Below are 19,247 nucleotides of genomic sequence, written 5' to 3'. Positions count from 1 at the left end.
ATTAGAGGAGACAAAATACAGCCTTGCCTCACTCCACGCATGATTTTCACATAGTCAGTGTGTTTACCTTCAACTCTGAGATTTACTGTCTGATTCCAGTAGAGACTCCTAATTATTTTTAAATCGTGGTTGTTAATTCCTGTTTCTTTTAGTATTTGCATCATCTTGGCGTGCTGTACTCGATCAAACGCTTTCTCGTAATCAACCAGACATGCGTATACGTCGCAGTTGACGTCTCTGCATCTCTGGAATAAGACCTGTACTGAGAACAAAGCCTCTCTAGTACCAACAGCATTTGTGAACCCGAACTGGTTGGGGGAAATTTGACTTTCACACAGCTTGTAGATTCTCTTATGAATTATCTTTAGGAACAATTTTAGGAGATGGCTCATGAGGCTTATAGTACGGTAATCTTCGCATTTTGGGCTCCTGGTTTTTTTTGAAAGTGCGATAAACTGAGATTTTAGCCATTCTTGTTGGTATTTCTCCAGAGTTATATATGTTGTTGAATATCTTTGCGATTATTGCTATTGATTCGTTGTTCTATAGTTTGAGTAGTTCTGCTTGTATATTATCAGGGCCTGCCTCTTTGCCATCCATTAACTGTGTTATTGCGGAGTAAACTTCCTGCTGTAATATTCTTGGTCCATCATTTACCTCTTCTTCTAGCTCAAAGGTGTTATCTCTTTGGTCTTCAAATAGTTTTTCTAAATATTCTTTCCACGTTCTTATTTTACTCTGTTTGTGTAAGATGATATTTCCGTCAGAATCAATCATATTTTCTTTCTGCCTTCGTCTTATTCCCCCTGTGAGTTCTTTAACTTTCCTATGTACATTGTGACTATCGTACTTTGACTGCAGAGTCTCAATTTCTTCGTATCTTTCCCTTGCTTCTTTTTCTTTCGCTTCTCTGATTTTCGTTCTTATTAATATATTTATGGTTTTATATTTGTCTGGGTTATTTTTGGCTTCTCTTCTCTTGTACATTAGTTTTAAGATCTCATCTGTCATCCATGACTTTTTCTTCATTAATCTATCTGTATACGGTTTGTATAACGGTTTGTATTACGGTTTGTATAAGAAAATAAATAAACGAATAAAATTATTTGTCTGCTGAAAATAACAATCTTTACATATTGCAAATAACTTTTAACTGTGTAGTATAAGCAACGGTCTATTTTGCGAGTAAAAATATGTGAGTGTATTTCTCGCGGGACATATATACCATCTGATTATTACCCTTGCAATTGTTTCCTAAAAATATGCGAAGCAAATAACATTAAAACATATTTATTGCTCCATTACGGTACAAACGGCGTAAATGTAAGAAGAACACTATAAAAGAGCGTTACGTGTTTGATCACCGAGATAAAATGCACCGACATCCTGAAAAGAATTCCGAGTTTCTAGAATGTTTTTTCGCAAAGTAAAAACTACTACAGTCGAACCCGCTTATTGGAATAGCCTTCGCACCAACCAAAAATGTTCCTATAAGCAGGATATTCTAATAACCCATCGTTCGTGGCTATTAGAAATAAATGTAACGGGATACATTATATTACATTACGAAAAACATAATGTGGTATCTGTTTTTCTATCAATATTACAGTAGTTTAACTAATAATGGAGTCGCTCAGAAGCACAATGTCCTAAGTGTAAAATTGATGTTTTAAGATATCGGCAACTAAAGAATTGATGTAAAAATGAAGCTAGTTTTTTTTATTAACCAGTAATATTCTAGTCACTTACACAAATATTCCTGGAACCTTATACATTATATGAGTTGAATGAGTAAAAGATTCACAAAAAATTTTTTCTTATACAAAAAAGTCAGTTGGGCCACTTTGTCAGATAAGCTTGTACGAAAAAACATAAAACTTTCACTCGGGTCACCTATTCATCTGTTTTAGAGCCAATATCATTATCTATTGCCTCCACGTTTGTCTTCAGGTTTGTGTAGAATTTGTGATAGACCGACGGAATGTAAAGAAAAAGGCTCTGAAGGTCTTTATATTTTAGTTGCTCTATAGGTCTTCCAGCAGGATAGAGGACGTCCAAGTAGAAGTCTTCTCTGTTTATCTGAAAGACGCCTGTTCTTTTTTTTAGACGTCAACAAAATTAAATAATACACCCTTGTGATTAGAATATTTAAAATACATTTTGAAAGGCTCTTCTTCTTTGAAAATTAGCCCCTGTATTTTAAGCCATTCTACTTTTATATCTTGCTCTCTTTTTTCCGGTTTGTAAGTAACTACTCTGAGAGGAAAAAAATACGCAATCCCTCAACTAATCATCCAGGTAAAGATTGAAGGCAAGAAAGGAGTAGGTCGCAAACAAATGTCGTAGCTACGGAACATAAAGAACTGGACAGGCATAAGTAACACTGGCGATCTTTTGCAACGCAAAAGACAGACGTCTGGCCTTAAGATAATTCTCCAACGCACTATAGGTGCACGGCACTATAAGAATAAGAAGAAGTAACTTCTCTAGTTTTTCAGTACACTTAAAATTTTCAGATGTCATTTTAATAACCTGAAATTTATTATTGTTTTTGTTTGGAACTGGAAATAACTTTCACCCAATCGTCTGGTAAACAAATGTCTTTAAAATATCGTTTTTGTTTTTTGATCACTCCAAAGTCTCTGTCACATGGCAAATAGGAGTGACCGGAAACTAGAAACTTGTGATGTATGACTGTGGTACTAAAAGTATTTGAGACAGTCATGTATGTACAAATAGATGCCAGTTTATTATTTAGATTCTGGCCTTCGCATTAATCGCTGTACAAGATCAAAACTGGTGTGTTAACATATGTTTTTACGTAGTGTAAAATGCAAGAACCAATTTCTTGTGGGCCACGTGAGGCTATGCCTTCATGTCGTACATACACGTGTATCTGACCTATAGTTTGATTGTGGAGCCAAGGCAATACGTCCACAGCTGTCTCTTGTAATAAGCCACTCCAGTAGAAATACTAGGAGTAGCTAAAGTTTTCATAAAATCAAATGTAATTACTGTTGTGGTATCTCTATCATTGGCTGCATTTTTCTTTATTCCACTTCGAGCAGCTTCTGCCTTCCGTAGGTGTAACTCTTTTTCTGTTTCTATTTTGCTTTTGTCTATGCCTACACAGCTTTTTATTTTCATGTTATGAGCGTCACATCGTTTGCAAGTGACAGTAAGAGGATAACGAAAATAAAGATTTAAATTTTCATTAAATATGTTTGAAAAGACAAATTTGAATATATTTACTTCTGGTTCTTCACTTTGCACATATAATTCAAAAAGTTTAAAGATATTTAAATCAGGTGACAGATACTCTTGATTAGGATTTTTGTTGCGGCAATAGTGGGATGTGTATTTAGCAAATTTGTTAATGAAATCTTTTATATTTTGAATATCTGTTTTACTTGTCTTATTCTTAGGGGGGTGCTTGCCTCTTTTTTCCAGTGGCGGAGTGATGATTTCGCCACCTGTTGATTTGTTTATTAAAGCTCTGGTGAACCTTCCATCTGAAACTTGTAGAGCTTTTTTGGAAAATGATTTGCAAACAGTTACCATATCACCTGATTCTTTCGGTAATGTATAAATTCGTATCTTAGAACGTTTAATATGATTTTGAGCTAATGTATGTCGCCCTTTATTAACAACATTTACTACAGCAAACGCCAGTAAACTTGGCGACGGAATACGCACAACGTCACTGAGAAATATATTATGTTTACGCCCCATGATTCTTCTATTGGTTTACTATTTCTGAAGTAGTTTCAGTGGCGTAACGGTATAGTTCAAATAATTATTACACAATTAAAAAAATAGTAATATCTTTTCGCAAGTTTTAATCTATCATTAGAAAGATGAAATTAGTTGCCACTGTGAAAGCCACTGGTTTATACTATCTCTTTAATTTAACATACAAACACAAAAATAATTATGACTGAATTTAATTAACAAATAAAACTACTTTGATATTGTCTTCCATATTAAATGGAGGGTATTGTATAAATAAATGTAACACATTAATTATGTAATTTTCATATTTTGATTTTATTATTATTTTACACTAAAAGAGTATCAAGTGTAGAAAAATAGTAACTGAAGATAAGAAATACTGATAAGAAAACTCTGTACTGGAAGATTCACTGTTAATATTTATAATAATAGGAGTTATTTTCATGGCGTTATCAACCACTATCTCACTGTCCATGTATTCATCTTCCTTCTTAATGAAATGATCACATCGTTTTTTCCACTTATTTGCATCAATTTTATTGAACTCTTCCTCAGCCAGTTTTTGTACGTCAGCTAATTTGAATGTAACGCTTTTCTGTCTTACATTATTTTTGACTGCGGCCCATATAAGATCAATCGGATTTAGGTCAGGATGGTAAGGAGGAAAACACAAAGGAATATGGCCATGCTCGCGTAAAATTTCATCTAACTTGTATTTTACATGACGGGGTTTATGATATTTAATGGTTTCATATAATTTCGGTTTTAAAGCGGTAGGTATAAATGGAATATTTTTCTGTATTAACCATTCTATCATTTCATTTATTTTTGAGTTTGATGTAGGCGCCCGCTCTAACTGAATACTATGATAAGATGCGTTATCAAAAACTAGTACCGAGTTAGCAGGTAAATTAGGTATTAAACGTTCTTGTAACCACTTTCCATAATTATGTGCATTCATTTCAAAGTGGAAATCCCCCGATTTTGTACCTGACTTGAAGATTAATAATCAATTCTTAATCAAGCCCATGTCTCCAGCGGCATGCACTATTATTAGTCGTTGACCTTTGGAAATATTAGAAAAAAATCCCTTTGTTGATTCGTCAGTCCAGTTCTTCGAAGAAGTATGACCGCTGTGTAAGTAAGTCTCGTCAACATACACAATTGGCCTATTTTGAATACGAAAATGTTTGATTTGCCTAAGATAATTTTATTCTTAAAGCTCGTATTTTACTTTTTTCTATAGGCAATTTTCGGTTGTTTTCGGTTCTCCTTCAACGAAATTGCATTTTGCGTAGAAGTCGCCTCAGAGATGTCTGTGAAATTGTGATATCCAAATCGTTATGATTTTTTTTACCGTAACCCGACATTTGTCTGTTTTATAAAAATCGTAGATTATTCTATGTCTCTTGTTTGGTATTCCGGCAAATCTATGATTGATCTCCTTACTCGTTTTTTGCCTGGACTGGCAAACTGGGCTCACTGTCTATATTTTTCAAAGAACATTTTGTTATCCTTTCGATTGTTTTGATGGAAATTCCTGTAAAAGTAACTGTAGTGATTCATTTTATCTAGTATGTAAGTATAAAAAAGTCTATATTTACTGCCACAAACACACTTAACTATCCAAAATAATAAGAAGTCTGAAAAATAACAGCCGCACTTCACTTTTGTGTTACGCACGTGACTACTGGGAGGAGACTGATGACAACCACCTAATCCACCCTAAGCGGACTTCAATTTCGGGTTTGTGCGCCTCGCCAACTTAAGTGGCGTTGACAGTAGTATATTAATGTAACTAGTCTGTAAATTAAAATCAGATAAGTTGTAGAAACTTTGGAAAATATTTTTTCTTTCTTCAAGAGATAACAACAAATGACACTTTTGTGGACAGCTACAAACTCCATAGAAAAATTGTTTCTCAGACACAATTCTACCACGAAAATTGAAATATGATTTTCCTGAATTTCTTTCCAACTTAGACTTGGATCTTTTCCAAACTGACTTGTTTTTCTTACATTTTTTACCCCTATTTGATCCAGTTTCCACAAGAATATCTTCTTTGAAGCTTTCCCTAGTTGTGGAAGACTCATCATCAGATGATGGATGGAAGTCAGAGCAAGAATCTGTTTCAAATTCGCTGGGATCACGAATACGGGATGTATTAAACAACGGCATTTCCAAACTATAACAAAAATATTCTCAATTAATTAATTCAAGTAATCAATTGTAGCTTTTGCAACATCGCTTCGAAAACGAGATTCCTTTCTTCATTTTAAGGTTATAATCTTAAAAAATTTAGTATCCTGATTTATCCTATTATCCTATTAATATAAAATACAATACTTGACTTAATCGTTACATAATATTGCTTAAACATAAACCGTATAAAAGGCTGATAGTACTGTAAAAAACTAATGAACGCTAGACAAGAGTGATACAAACACATAAGACAAGAGTGAGAATGTCTAAAATATCATACTGCACACTGGCTCAACTGTCACTTGGGCCACATTTCCATAACTAAATCACATGAAATGTTTACGTTTACAGTGAAATTTTAGTTGAGCCACTTGCAAATAAAAGATATGATGAAATGCCACCTATTGTACTACCTATGTGAATTATACAAAAACATTAGTTGGGCCACTCTGCTTCTGAGCGCCTCAATTTTGGGTCTGAAAATGGGTCATTTACTGGGGTATCATTTAGTGGAGCAGTTGTAATTTCAGAACGTTTTTGTTTGTTTGTATGACATTATCAATACACTTATTTGATGAATCGTAGCATTTTAGTGAGATTATAAATATAGCTTCGGGACTAATTTGGGACGCAGTCTATCATAAATTTTAACTCAACATTAGCTATAGTGTAATAATTCAGTAGCTGTCAATAAAACTATATTTTACTCCGCGACATCAATATTTTATTTTAACATCGTCGATCGAGAAGAATCGGACACAGTGAATTAGAAATAATTCGAAATTATAATTACGTTCGAAATTATCCAACTTGTGCCCACTTCCAAATAAAAATCCACTGAATGCAGATTGTACCATCTTATCCCGCTATAGCCTTTATTATTAACATTTGCAACAGAGACGTACTATATAGTGCGGACTTGACTGCCATGCGACTCGGCGACTTAAAAATCGATAGAACGAGCATAATTAACAATTATAAAACAACTTTTCAAATTAAAACAAATATGGATTATTCTTCAGAACCTTGAAACTGAACGTTAAATCTTTAATTTAGGCACTTGGAAATCTTTGAAAATAATAGTTTACATATGAGTTTTCAAGCCTTGAAAAAGTGTATTTTGATGCAAAAAATCTAAAAAAATGTTTTTCGAAGCAAAAAATGTTGATTTTTGGAATTTGTTAAAAAAAAATGATTAAACAATTTCTGCTTAAAAATTTGGCCCGGAACCATTCAGATTTATTTAAAGGCGATATTTTTTAACATAAATCCGCAAAGGAACCGAATTAAACATTTTTCTTATGGGATCGGCCTCATCGGTGTTATCTATTCAATTACGTCAAAATTATGACACTTTCAATGACAATAATTTCTGCTTAAAAATTTCGCCCGGAACCCTTTAGCTTTATTTAAAGGCGAAATTTTTGAACATAAATCCGCAAAGAAACCGAATCAAACATTTTTCTTACGGGAGTAGCCTCACAACATGGACTAAAAGGGGTGTTATCTATCCAATTACGTCAAAATTATGACACCTTTAGATCAATTTTTGATTTATTTCCATTATGTCATCAACTATTGCGGATCTTTCCGGTGATAACGGCGAAACTGAGATAATTTTCAGCATATCACTCCCTAACATGGTCAACCATGTATGAAAGCTATCATATATCTAATGGCTTCCCAGATCATCGACGGCCGGACGCAAGGGAGGCCAAATTCTTTTTATTCTAAAGGATCGGTATTTTCAACGTAAACTGGTATTAATACAATTAGAACTAGTTGTACGAATAAGCGGTTGGTCGTAGTTATTATGTAGGTGGTCTGTTATCTTCATTGTATTATCCTCTTCTTATTGGGTATATTTAAAATACCTCCAAATTTCGATGATAAATTTTTTAAAATTGAGGAGTTTGCTGTAAGAAGGATGCAGCTCCATATTTGGTAATTGTTGGGAAATTGAAAAAAACTGTTTATAAATAAAAGTATTTATTTTAACCCAAAAGACATAATATCAATCGATAACAAACAGATTAAGTCAATAATTAAGACTATTTTCAAAATAATTTTTGAAAAAATAAAAAAAAATTGAAAAAAAGTTGGACCTGTATGTTTCTTGCACCAAACACATAATATAATGCTTGTTTACCATCATTTTTGAGAAAAAAAACAAATTCCCAACAAAAACTCCTTTATTCGGTTACAACAATCAAACGACTATGGTTTGCCTACTACACAAATACGAAAAAATCTGTAAAAAGAAACAGGTTGGTGTCAAAATAATAGCATTCAGAAAAAAAATAAAACATTAAACACAGGGGCAAACAAATCATTCATTCATCTACCTGGTCGTCATCATCCGTTTCAGATGATTCGGTTTTCTGGTTCTCTGCCATGGCTGCATCACTTGTGAGACGGGTGTAAAAAGCCATTTGGTCCATAGGAACGAATCGTGTTGCATATTTGGCTTTTTTAACAGGTATAGGATTGCAATAGACAGGAATATCAGAAGAAACTGAGAGGTCGCTGTTAAGGTTTCTCAAGATTTGGAATAAGTGAAAACTCGGAAGGCCAGTAGATATACTGACTTTAATACCATCTACGCACGCCACGCAAAATGTTCATTGCTGTACTGAAAAATTCGGTATTTAGAAATCTGGAATCTTTGCTTTTCTGCATCTGAGATAACTTTTTTAAAATGTCCTTCATAGTGACCACTAAAGTGCAGGATCATATTTTGTTTTACCAGAATGGAAATAAACTGTTTGGATGATTGTTTAACAAAATCAGCATATTGTTGGGAGCTAAGAACGTAGTCCTTCTTCCTTAAAAACTTTAAATAACTCCAAAGCAGCAATCACAGAGAAGAAAGCTATGTCCTGGCTCAGGAAAGCGGTGCTCTATCTTGTCAATAGACCTAGTTCTCACCAGCAAATACAGAAATTGAATTATTACTGAGTTTTTGTTTTGCTCAGCAGCGTTATCGTTGAAAAGGTATTAAACTTTAAAATTTTTAGGAAGTATATTTTTTATATAGGGGTACAAAAATGACACTACCTCGTTTGGTGACTTTTCAGCCATAGTTTCATCATACATATAAAAGTGTGCTTGATTTGTCTTACCAGAATGGACGCAGAAGGAATTTTTGGAAGTGGAAGGTTTTGTTGGAAGTTAAAGGTTAGAATCTCCACTTCGTCGCTATGCTTGCACATTGTGGTTTTCTCCTTCAGCTCCTTAAAAAACAAATCGGCCTTAATTTCATGCAACTCCTTTTCCGCTGCTAAAACTTTTCAATCATTTTCGTCAATATCATATCTTTGAGTTTATTATCTGAGTCATCACATATTTTCCACGTATCTGATCGACGTCAGCCAAACCTGTAGTTGAAGTTTTCTTTAAGGTATCGATAGTAGAAGTCATAGGGAATTTTGGGTTTATATTTAGGATTGCTAACAGTTTTTGATTCGTAAAGTTTCGAACAGAGTTAATTCATCTTCTTTACATTTAGATCTGGAAATAAATAGAATCGACGGGATTTGTTTCTACTGTAATGCGATTCACGCCTTGGAAATCTCTGGATGTGCATGTTCACATTTTTGAGTATTTTATTAGATTTTCGGTTGGGTCAATTTATATGCTTTCCTTTGTTACTAGGAGGCGCTGCAATATCTCTGTCACTAAAAGTTTGAGAAATGAGATCTACACGTTTCCTTGATATGCCGTGGATTGAACCAAAAGCATGTCTACAAACTCGTTTGAATAGCTTACCCAGCCTTATAAAGTATTTGTGGAAACAAGTGCGGTCTTGCCTTTTATTAGTCTTTTTTTCGAGTTCTTTGAATAGTAGTAGTTTAAATCAACCCTCCCAAATAGGTATTTTTCAAATCTTTATCGCCTATTTTGTTAAACTTCTGTAAGACAATTTTTCTTGTTTCTTCGTTCACATTCTGAAAACGCTTGTACCTGCAGTTTCAGTTTTATCCAGTTAATCTCGGTCCCTTCTGTATTCCTTTCCAGTTCGTATACATTTTCCCTTCTGCAATAGCTTTTTTTTTCAGACAGTGGGGTTGACACTTTTTCCATTTTGGTTACAGGAACAACTTGGGACTCTTCCGTGGGCTCCATGTTGACAACAGGTTCAATGTGTTGTTTTTTTACAGAGGTACGTTTCTTCTTTGGATGCTTCCTCCTAGCTGAAGGTCCTGCGACATCACTATTAAAACAACTTTCATCAGAGCTTGTAGATTCATAGTCTGACGCACTAGGGCTAAACGGATCTAACTCGGTTTCGGATTTTACACGAACAATTACACCGCATGAAAACGCACGCCACGCAATAATGATAGCAAGTAACAAGTCTAAACAAATCAGCTGCCCTGCCGGCCCAGCGCCAACAGAAGATGACCTTGCATTCCACGAAAATCCAAATAAATACAAATAAATATTTACCTACCTGATTGTTCTTTTGAGCCTTCATCTTCATTAACATTAAGTTTTTATAAAAATGCTCCTTATTTTCGTGTTGGTAACAGCACATCGCTTTCTTTCTTCCTTTTTTTTGCCAAGTTTTCTATACTCGGTTTCACTAAGTTGTTTCCTGTCATCCATAATTTGGTAACTGAAAAAAACGCAGTTCAAAATGTACTAAACAATTCCCTTTTCCAAACGCTGATAAACAGTAACACAAACCAAAATAAATAAAGAGAGTAAAATTCGTGTAACCTTCTGGCTAAGGTCTAGGTGCTCCGAAGCACGGTGTCAGCTCACTTAAATTAGAAATTGAAAATTTTGTCGGTGCCGGGATACGAACCCGGGCCCTCCAGCTTGTTAAGCCAGTAACATAGTCACCGAGCTACGGCTGCCAGTACCAAAATAGATAACTAACTTTGAAGACGCAAATAAAGTAAAACTACTCTCGTTCGTATCAAAACACGCAGACAAGAATGTACGCATATTACATGTTTAGCCGTCGATGACAATAACGATGATTGCAGGTGTTTATTAGTTTAGTTTACTGTTTATCATAAGCAGAGGCTTAAAAGGGAGTGAAATAGATGAAAAGCTTGCGTATTGCACACTGTTTTTGAGGCCACGACCCCGCTGCCAAACAGTCAGGCTACTAATTCGTAAATTTGTATTAGTAGTTGGCATAACAGGATAATACTCACTCCAGACCCATAATAACTTGGTATGCAGTCTCAGTTTAATAAAGTAATACTCATGCAACAAAACTAAATAAAATTAAACAATATTAATATTGTAGTTAATATTATTATTTAAAAAAAAATTGAATAACTTTGCCCCTGTCCCGCCAAGGTTCTGGGCCGGTAGGTCCATAAACTTATTGATTTGCGATGAATAATTTTATGCTGTAGGTTATTTTGGACTAGACAAATCTCACTTCCTGTTCTACCTAGTTAGGAAAATTATAATCTATTTAAGTGCTTTCATTTATTATTAATGCTTCATCCATATCATCTACAGCCTAATTCGAGCACTGGCCTCCCTCAGAAAACCTCTCGATTTGTTACGGTTTTGTATCTTATCGGTATATTGTCTACGGTCTAGTATCGACTAAAGCAGTTGGTCAGTAAGTAGGGCATTATGTATACTGGCAATTACTCGGTCTCTATCTGCATTAACCATCCAATTGGATGTTGCCCTACCACGTGGAGGTGCTTATTTGAATTTTTATTTCATCGAGATTAGAAACTTTCAGAAATTCTTAATATATTCAGAGCTTTAGAAGACTTGTTACTTACACTAAGGTTAAACAAGCTATTAGACAATTAAAAACACTTTTTTTTATAAAACAATGAGCCAGTATGTAAAGTTTATTTTTTAAGATGCCTATCTTATTTATTTTAACTAATTTCAGAACTTCTTATCAATAGACAATTTACCACATTTTGTTTCAAACTTAAATTTATATATATATATATATATATATATATATATATATATATATATATATATATATATATATATATATATATATATATTTACTACAACCCGACGTTGTCACATATCAAAAATACCAAAACAAAAACACCCAATCCTTGCCTGTTCCATATAGAATAATGTATCTTGAATGTGAGGATCATTTATCATTTCAGAACCTATTGTTTTACTTAACGACAAAAATTTGAGAGCGGATGAAGCTTGTTTGCCATTTTCCGATACTGATGATTTTGTTGTTTTACAATTTCACTTCCATTGAAATTTTTCTCTTGATGGGCTTCAGGAGTTTTATCGGTAATTTTGAATCGGGATTGATTTGACCTGGAAAACATACATTCAATTAAACAACGATTTAACGATTTAGGTTAAAGGATAACCGTAGTAAAAAACATAATGTTGACATTTAAAATACGGTATTTTTGTGTCGATCATATACCCAGAAATGCTCGCGAACTCGTTTTAATGTGAGTACCGACAGAAGTGAAAACTTGTATTGGCAGACCTTGTTTTTTTTTGTTAATTTGAAGGTGGAAATGTTTAAAACACCATATCAGCCCACGAGCATAGGGCAACATGGCTACAGTATAATGCAATGAAAAATTCTTGTATAACAAGATATAATATCTCTGTCCAAACATAATTTAAACATTTCTGTATGTATTTTTACATACCGTACCATAATTTCGTACAGATACAGTATTTGTAAACTCACCTCCAGTCAGTACCTCCGTTGAAATTCATCTAACATATTTTATTTTTTTCGTATAATTTTTTTTTCGCCTCTGCCGTGTTGGCATAGATAGTGAATCACGAGCAAGAGCCACAATCGTGATGACAAGAATTTCAATAACTTCAGGACTATCGTACTACCTTGTTGGCGAAGAGAGTTGACACTCTCTGGCAAATATTCTCTCTGCTTCAGTGGCGAATATACAGACCTTGGTGGCAGAAATATACAGAAAAAAGAAGAAAAAACGATGGTTTGCAAGGGAGTGAATTTAATAAAGAAGTCGTACTAATTTATTTAAAGACATCTCCAAGTACCCTAAAGATTTTAAAAATTTTCAATATTTACTGGAACTTGCTAGCCCCAAAATTAAAAAAAAAAACTACTAATATGAGAGAGGCTCTATCAAGCAAACTGAAATTGCAAATAACACTTCGATATTTAGCTAGTGTCTACTCTTTTAAAAATTAAGAATATTTATTAGTATAAGTAAATTTATAGGAGAGGCCTTGGATGTAGTTTGTGATGCTCTAAAATAATACTTAACCCTTTAAGGATCAGTACTAGCAGTAGTTGAATAAGCGGGGTACTGGACCTCTTTGGTAACCTGTCCATCAGGGTCTATGATGTTATTGGTCAATGGGGGGGTACTACAGCCTAGTTTGACCTTGAGGGTGTACAAGGAGTACAAGAAGGAATTGATAATGACAAAAGGGTTGTTAGAAGAGGTCACTTATCTCTATATATCTTCTTCTTTCCCAAATAAGTAATTAACAATGATCAGAAGATCTAGATCTCTTCTTCTTCTTCTAAAGAATTGTCACCTTACCTGCCTCATCTGTCTCTTTATCACCTTAACTGTTTCAGCTGTGTCACTTGTCCTGAAGAAGTGATGAAAAATAACCACAGGGTAGCTGAAGAAGTACCAGAAGCTATGGTCAATGACCAGAGGGTCGGAAGGTTCTTTCCCTCTAATTGGTTACCCTGTATGTTGAGTGCAAAACTTATACGATGATTTGTCTAGTTAAGAGTTCACTCACTGTACGTGTGTGATTTATTTAAGATACATGTATGTCTGCGCGTTCTCAAAATCATAGCAAGATTTTTTTGAGTACATAAGTCATACTCCTAGATGCCCTCGTTGCGATTTTGACTTTAAGTATTCTTTTTTATTCTGACTTTTATTATTCTTATTTAATTTATAGTCGATTGGTTCTAGTTTGAAATCTGAAGACAGTATGAAGGTCGTTTTGTATAGTACAAGGCCCCCTTGTTCGCCTTTTTTATTAGTCCCTGTCCTCAATTTTCAGTCGTAGTACCAAGGTCGCGTTATTGTTTTTTTTGCTGACTGATCCTCGTGTTGTATATCGGCGGAGGTCTATGTTTTGAAACGTGATTTAAACAACCTTGGTGGCCTGATATTTGAGACTCGTGTACTGCATTTAACTGGGTCGATTTTCAATCCTTGTTTAATAAAATGTTTACGTAAATATGTTACCTACTAGCTATGAATTTATTTGTTCTTTTAATCGATTTGGAATATGTAATAATTTCTTAAATAATTGTTTCTCTTTACTAGGCTAATTGTCTCTTAATTTTTCCTTCTTTATTTCCTTGCTATATTTTCATTACATTGTTACAGGTATGAACAAGAGAGTAAAGTTCAGTTTGTCGTGGACGCAGTGTATGCTTTCGCACTGGCTCTTCATAATCTCCACGAGGACATCTGCAAAGATTATAATCAATCTGGGATATGCCCTGCTATGGTTCAGTACGATGGAGGAGAATTTTATAAAAAATATCTACTGAATATGTCATTTACTGGTAAGTGATTAACTTAGTGCTCTATATATATATATATATATATATATATATATATATATATATATATATATATATATATATATATATATATATATATATATATATATATATATAAACTTTCATATGCTTTTATAAAGTTTATTATTTATATTTATTTACAATCTATTTTATAAGAAATCGTAACTAAAAACCAAAGGGCATAGTTGGATAAGAGTGTCAAAATTGCCCCAGCGGAAACTTGACCTCAAATTTTGGGGTAATGTTTCGTATCAAAAACATAAAGATTTACCAAATTTTAGCAAACAATATTGACACATAACCTCAAAGTTCCATTAAATATCAAAAATCGGTTTTTGGCTATAACTCACTTAAATTTTTACTAAAAGAGATTTTGCTTTTTTTTTAAATTAAAGTTTTTCTTGTTAGCGTGAAATTTAAATGGATTTGAGCGTTTAAAAATTTTAAATGACTATAAAAAAAATCACAAAAATATGGATCGCTCGAAAAAAATTAATATGATTGATGTACGATCACCAAAACTATGTTTTAGAATTTTTTCAGAATTTTTAAAGTGGTAAAAGGCAGTTAAAAATTGTTTTTAGTAAGTGAAAGAACTGTTTTTTTGCTTTTTATTGAGTTATATCTGCATACATGAGAGATCCGCTACTATTCTAAAAGTTATTTTAGAATGACATAATGAGTACCTAATACTGCTGCCTCGGAACTTGAAAACTTTGGCGAAAAATCAAAAATATTGTGCTTTTTTTCTCAAATTAATTTCTGTAATTTACCATGTGTGGAAACGATAATCTCCATACAATAAAATATATTTCATACTTTAAATGCCATTAATAAAGCAAAAAAAAAATAGCAAAACCTTTTTATTTATTAAATTATCAATTTTTGAAAAAAGTTAGTTTAATAATATTTTAACTAGAAAATATAACACAAACCGGCGAAAAAAATGGCAAAATATTTGAAAAAGCGAAGGTTCTAACTTGTTTTTTTTTTAATCATCATAACTCATGTTCTGAGTCCAAAAAGGTTCATTCGGGGTCAAAATTAAAAGTATTTATGTCAGCTATTTTTTCAAATAACTTTTAAAAAAATAGTACTTTAAAAATTGTGAAACATGTTTTGATGATCATACATTATATATATTTTTTGCAGCTATTCATATTTTTGTTATTTTTATATAGGCGTTTAAAATTTTGAAACACTTGAATCATCTTTAATTATCCTCCAACTCTCATTTTTGTTTAAATATTTTTGTAAAGCACAAATAAAACCTTAAACCTTAAACTTAGAAAAAGGCGAAAACTATTTTGGTGAAAAATTAAGCGAGTTATGGCCAGAACAAGATGTTAATATGACAAAAATGGATTTTTGCACTTATGCGGATTTGATTTCAGAGAGATATTTTTAGTCGTTCTCTTGAGACTTTATAGTTAGCACGCCACTGGATGGCACGTGGTCTTTACAGACCATGATTGCTAAGGGATAGATAAGTGAGAAGGCAATTGAGGAAAAATATAAGATCAAGTCATTGTCCGTGAGCTTAATCGTATTTTCAATCCTAATTACTGAAATCCAAATAGCCCAGCAGAAGAGTTTTCAAGAATTGCTTTTCTGAAAAATAAACGAGTTGTTCAGTATTTCTAGAATTTTAAAAGCCTTTTCATAGTAAAGTAGTAACAATTTTAATCCCTTATAAACCACTTTAATTAAAAAGTCAATGTTTAAGTAATCAATTATTATCACAATCAAAATGATATCTTGGTAAATTTTCAGGAAAATTATAATTTTATATAATTTGCATACAATTATTCATAATTCTACTTTAGTCTTTATAATAATGGACCAGGGTCGACAATTTTTGAAACCAAAAAAAATTATAGTAGAATGAGACCTATTGGAAAAGGAAGAGAATATGCTAAAAATAAATCCCACTCCATCCGAGGTCGGGAAGTATGCGGGGTGAGTTTTTAAGGGTAAAAATCAGTTTATCGCGATTTTCGGCGAAACTACAAGTGGTATGGAAAAAAGTTAAATAGTTGTAGGTCACAAAAAGGTCTACAACTTTTGTATTTACACTTTTTTCACATAACCTCCAAATTTTTGTGGAAAATTCAAAAAAGTTTTTGGTTTTTTATTTTTATCTTTTACAAAAATTTTTTTTTTACGAAATTTACTAACTTTCCTTAGTATGTACCAAATATTACCACACTGTAATTTTTTGGAACTGAAAAATTTATTTTTTTACCCGATATTGATTTAATATCCAAAAAGCACCTTAATTTTCAATCGAAAATTCACGCGTCAAAATATCAGCTTTTTTAAAAGAGTCGGTGGGCTTTTTATTTGTTGAAATTTCTACTTTCCGATAGTGTAAAAAAATATACATTACTATGGCAAATGTTTTCAAAAAACGCAAAAAACAAAAAAAACTCAAATCGAAAAATTTTTTTTTTCATCATTATGTACAATTTTGAGATTTTTCTTATAATTGATACTGTAATTAGTCATGCAGCTTAAGATTTCATGATACATTAATGAACAAAAAAATTATAAATCCACAAAACATTAAGATTGCAAAAAGACATGTGAAAATAGCTGTTAAAAATATTCAAGATAGGATTTAAATGGATTTTCATCAAAAAAATGTGACTGCTATACGATTTTTTTTTTAAATTAAAAAGCTGGTTTATTAATGTTTAATTACATTTTTGTCATGGGCAATCTTACAATATATATATATATATATATATATATATTTATAATTATTTATACCTATATATATATATATATATATATATATATATATATATATATTTATAATTATTTATATATATATATTTATAAATATTTATCATTATAATTTTTTAGGGTATTAATTTTTGTCTCTTTGATGGCATTCCTTCGTCGCCTTCTGATTCTAGAAGGTGTTCGAGATCTTCAAGAAATCACCGTCTTCATCTTCAATATTGTTTTCTGTATGCGTTACTTCCACATCCACAATTTCATCAGAATCATTATCATTAATTTCTTGGTAGGCTTTTTCCTCCACATTAGAGCATTTTTCTGAACCGTGACAACTTGAACATAAATTTGTGCATTTCAAACCATGTTTTCGGCAACCACATTTTAAATTGTTTCATCCAGTTTTACAGCTGCAGCAAATAGTTTTAAACAGTATTTCCAGGATCAATTCCTTTTCTGTAAATTTGGGCATAATGTCGTTGTCCAGCCCCAATCTGTTGCTGTCAGTTCGTTGCCCAGCCATGTTTGAAGTTGATAATATGCCCTGTAACAATGTTGCTCTGCTACACCTTCTGTGGGTGGGAGATTTGCCAATACGAATGATGATTTGATTTTTGCCAATTGATATTATTGAAATCGTAATTGATTCAGCGTTAGCTTATCATTTTTGCACTTATAAATAGATTTGATTAATTGTAATCCATTTTTTGCGATATCTTGTTTATTTGCATCTTTTTCATAAAAAATGTTAGCCAAACTTGACAAATTTTTAGCGTCTAATAATGAATTTACAATAGTTTTCTTTCCTTTCCCGGCAAATCCAGATGTTGTATCGTAACCTGAAAAACAATGCAGAAATGCAATAATATTTTTGCAAGATTCATATTTGAAACTATTCGACGTGAAAAATTTATCTTTTACAGTTCCAGAACCTGGTTTAAAAAAATAAATGTCATTATTATTTTCATTTAATTGAATCAAAAGAACCAAAAGATCAATATCTTGACCCACAACAATGACAGTTTTATTTGTATCTCTGGCAATTTCTATCGAAGTCTTAATTATATCAGCATCAGCATCTTCTTCTGCTTGTTTACAGAAAAATCTTTGTGGCTATAATATTTCCATTATCGTTTTGATTACTTTGTCTTTGTTACGGTAAATATACTAAAATATCACTATTTTTATCTTAGAACTGATTGATACAGATTAAAATACAACTAATATTTACCTTCCTATGTAGATTCCAATTATTTCATTTAGAGTAAATTAGTCACAATTTTCTGAAACTAACAGCCTGCACGTGTATTTTTATAACGATGTTGTTTACTGCTCTTTATCTCGTATGCTAGCTATACTAGCTATACTAACGGTTCTTACAGCTGCTACGAAATAGCAAAAGTAAGTCCTACCTTTTGATGGACTAAAATTTTCAGGTCACTCAGGTATATAAATTATCTTCAAATAGCCATAGAAAAGTATTTACGCATTTAATTAAAAGAAAATTCTACAACTTTCTTATAATATTGTAGATGTCTTATCAAATATAAACATTATTAACTTTATTGTTTAATAATTATAGTAGAATATTTCAATTTATAATTTTTTTATAAATTGAATAAATTGAAATAAATTTTATTAAATTACAGTGTTAATTTTAATTAATATCTCAAATTTGTACATAATGATAAAAAAAATTTCGATTCGAGTTTTCTTGGTTTTTTGCGTTTTTTGAAAACATTTCCCATAGTAATGTATATTTTTTTCCACTATCGGAAAGAAGAAATTTCAACTAACAAAAAGCCCACCGACTTTTTTAAAAAAGCTGATATTTTGACGGGTGAATTTTTGATTGAAAATTAGGGTGCTTCTTTGATATTAAATCAATATCAGGTAAAAAAATCAATTTTTTAATTCCAAAAAATTACAGTGTTTTTGGTACATACTAAGGCAAGTTTTCACCAAATTTCGTAAAATTTTTTTTTGTGAAACATAAAAATAAAAAATCAAAAACTTAGTTTTTTGAATTTTTCATAAAAAT

General features: G+C 32.2%; 1 protein-coding gene across 1 annotated transcript in view; it reads left to right on the top strand.

Annotated features, from left to right (window-relative positions):
- The window catches only part of mGluR (metabotropic Glutamate Receptor), a 720,415-nt gene that overhangs the window by 414,240 nt on the left and 286,928 nt on the right, over positions 1 to 19,247 (top strand). The window contains exon 7 of the mRNA XM_072546856.1: positions 14,265 to 14,446. Within this exon, the coding sequence (XP_072402957.1) occupies positions 14,265 to 14,446 (182 nt within the window). The remainder of the gene's footprint in view (positions 1 to 14,264; positions 14,447 to 19,247) is intronic.

The sequence above is a fragment of the Diabrotica undecimpunctata genome, chromosome 10, assembly GCF_040954645.1.
Source record: "Diabrotica undecimpunctata isolate CICGRU chromosome 10, icDiaUnde3, whole genome shotgun sequence".
NCBI classification, from domain to species: Eukaryota; Metazoa; Arthropoda; class Insecta; order Coleoptera; family Chrysomelidae; genus Diabrotica; species Diabrotica undecimpunctata.
The sequence above is the reverse complement of the archived record's forward strand: the minus strand, read 5'-3'. Positions and strand labels throughout refer to the sequence as shown.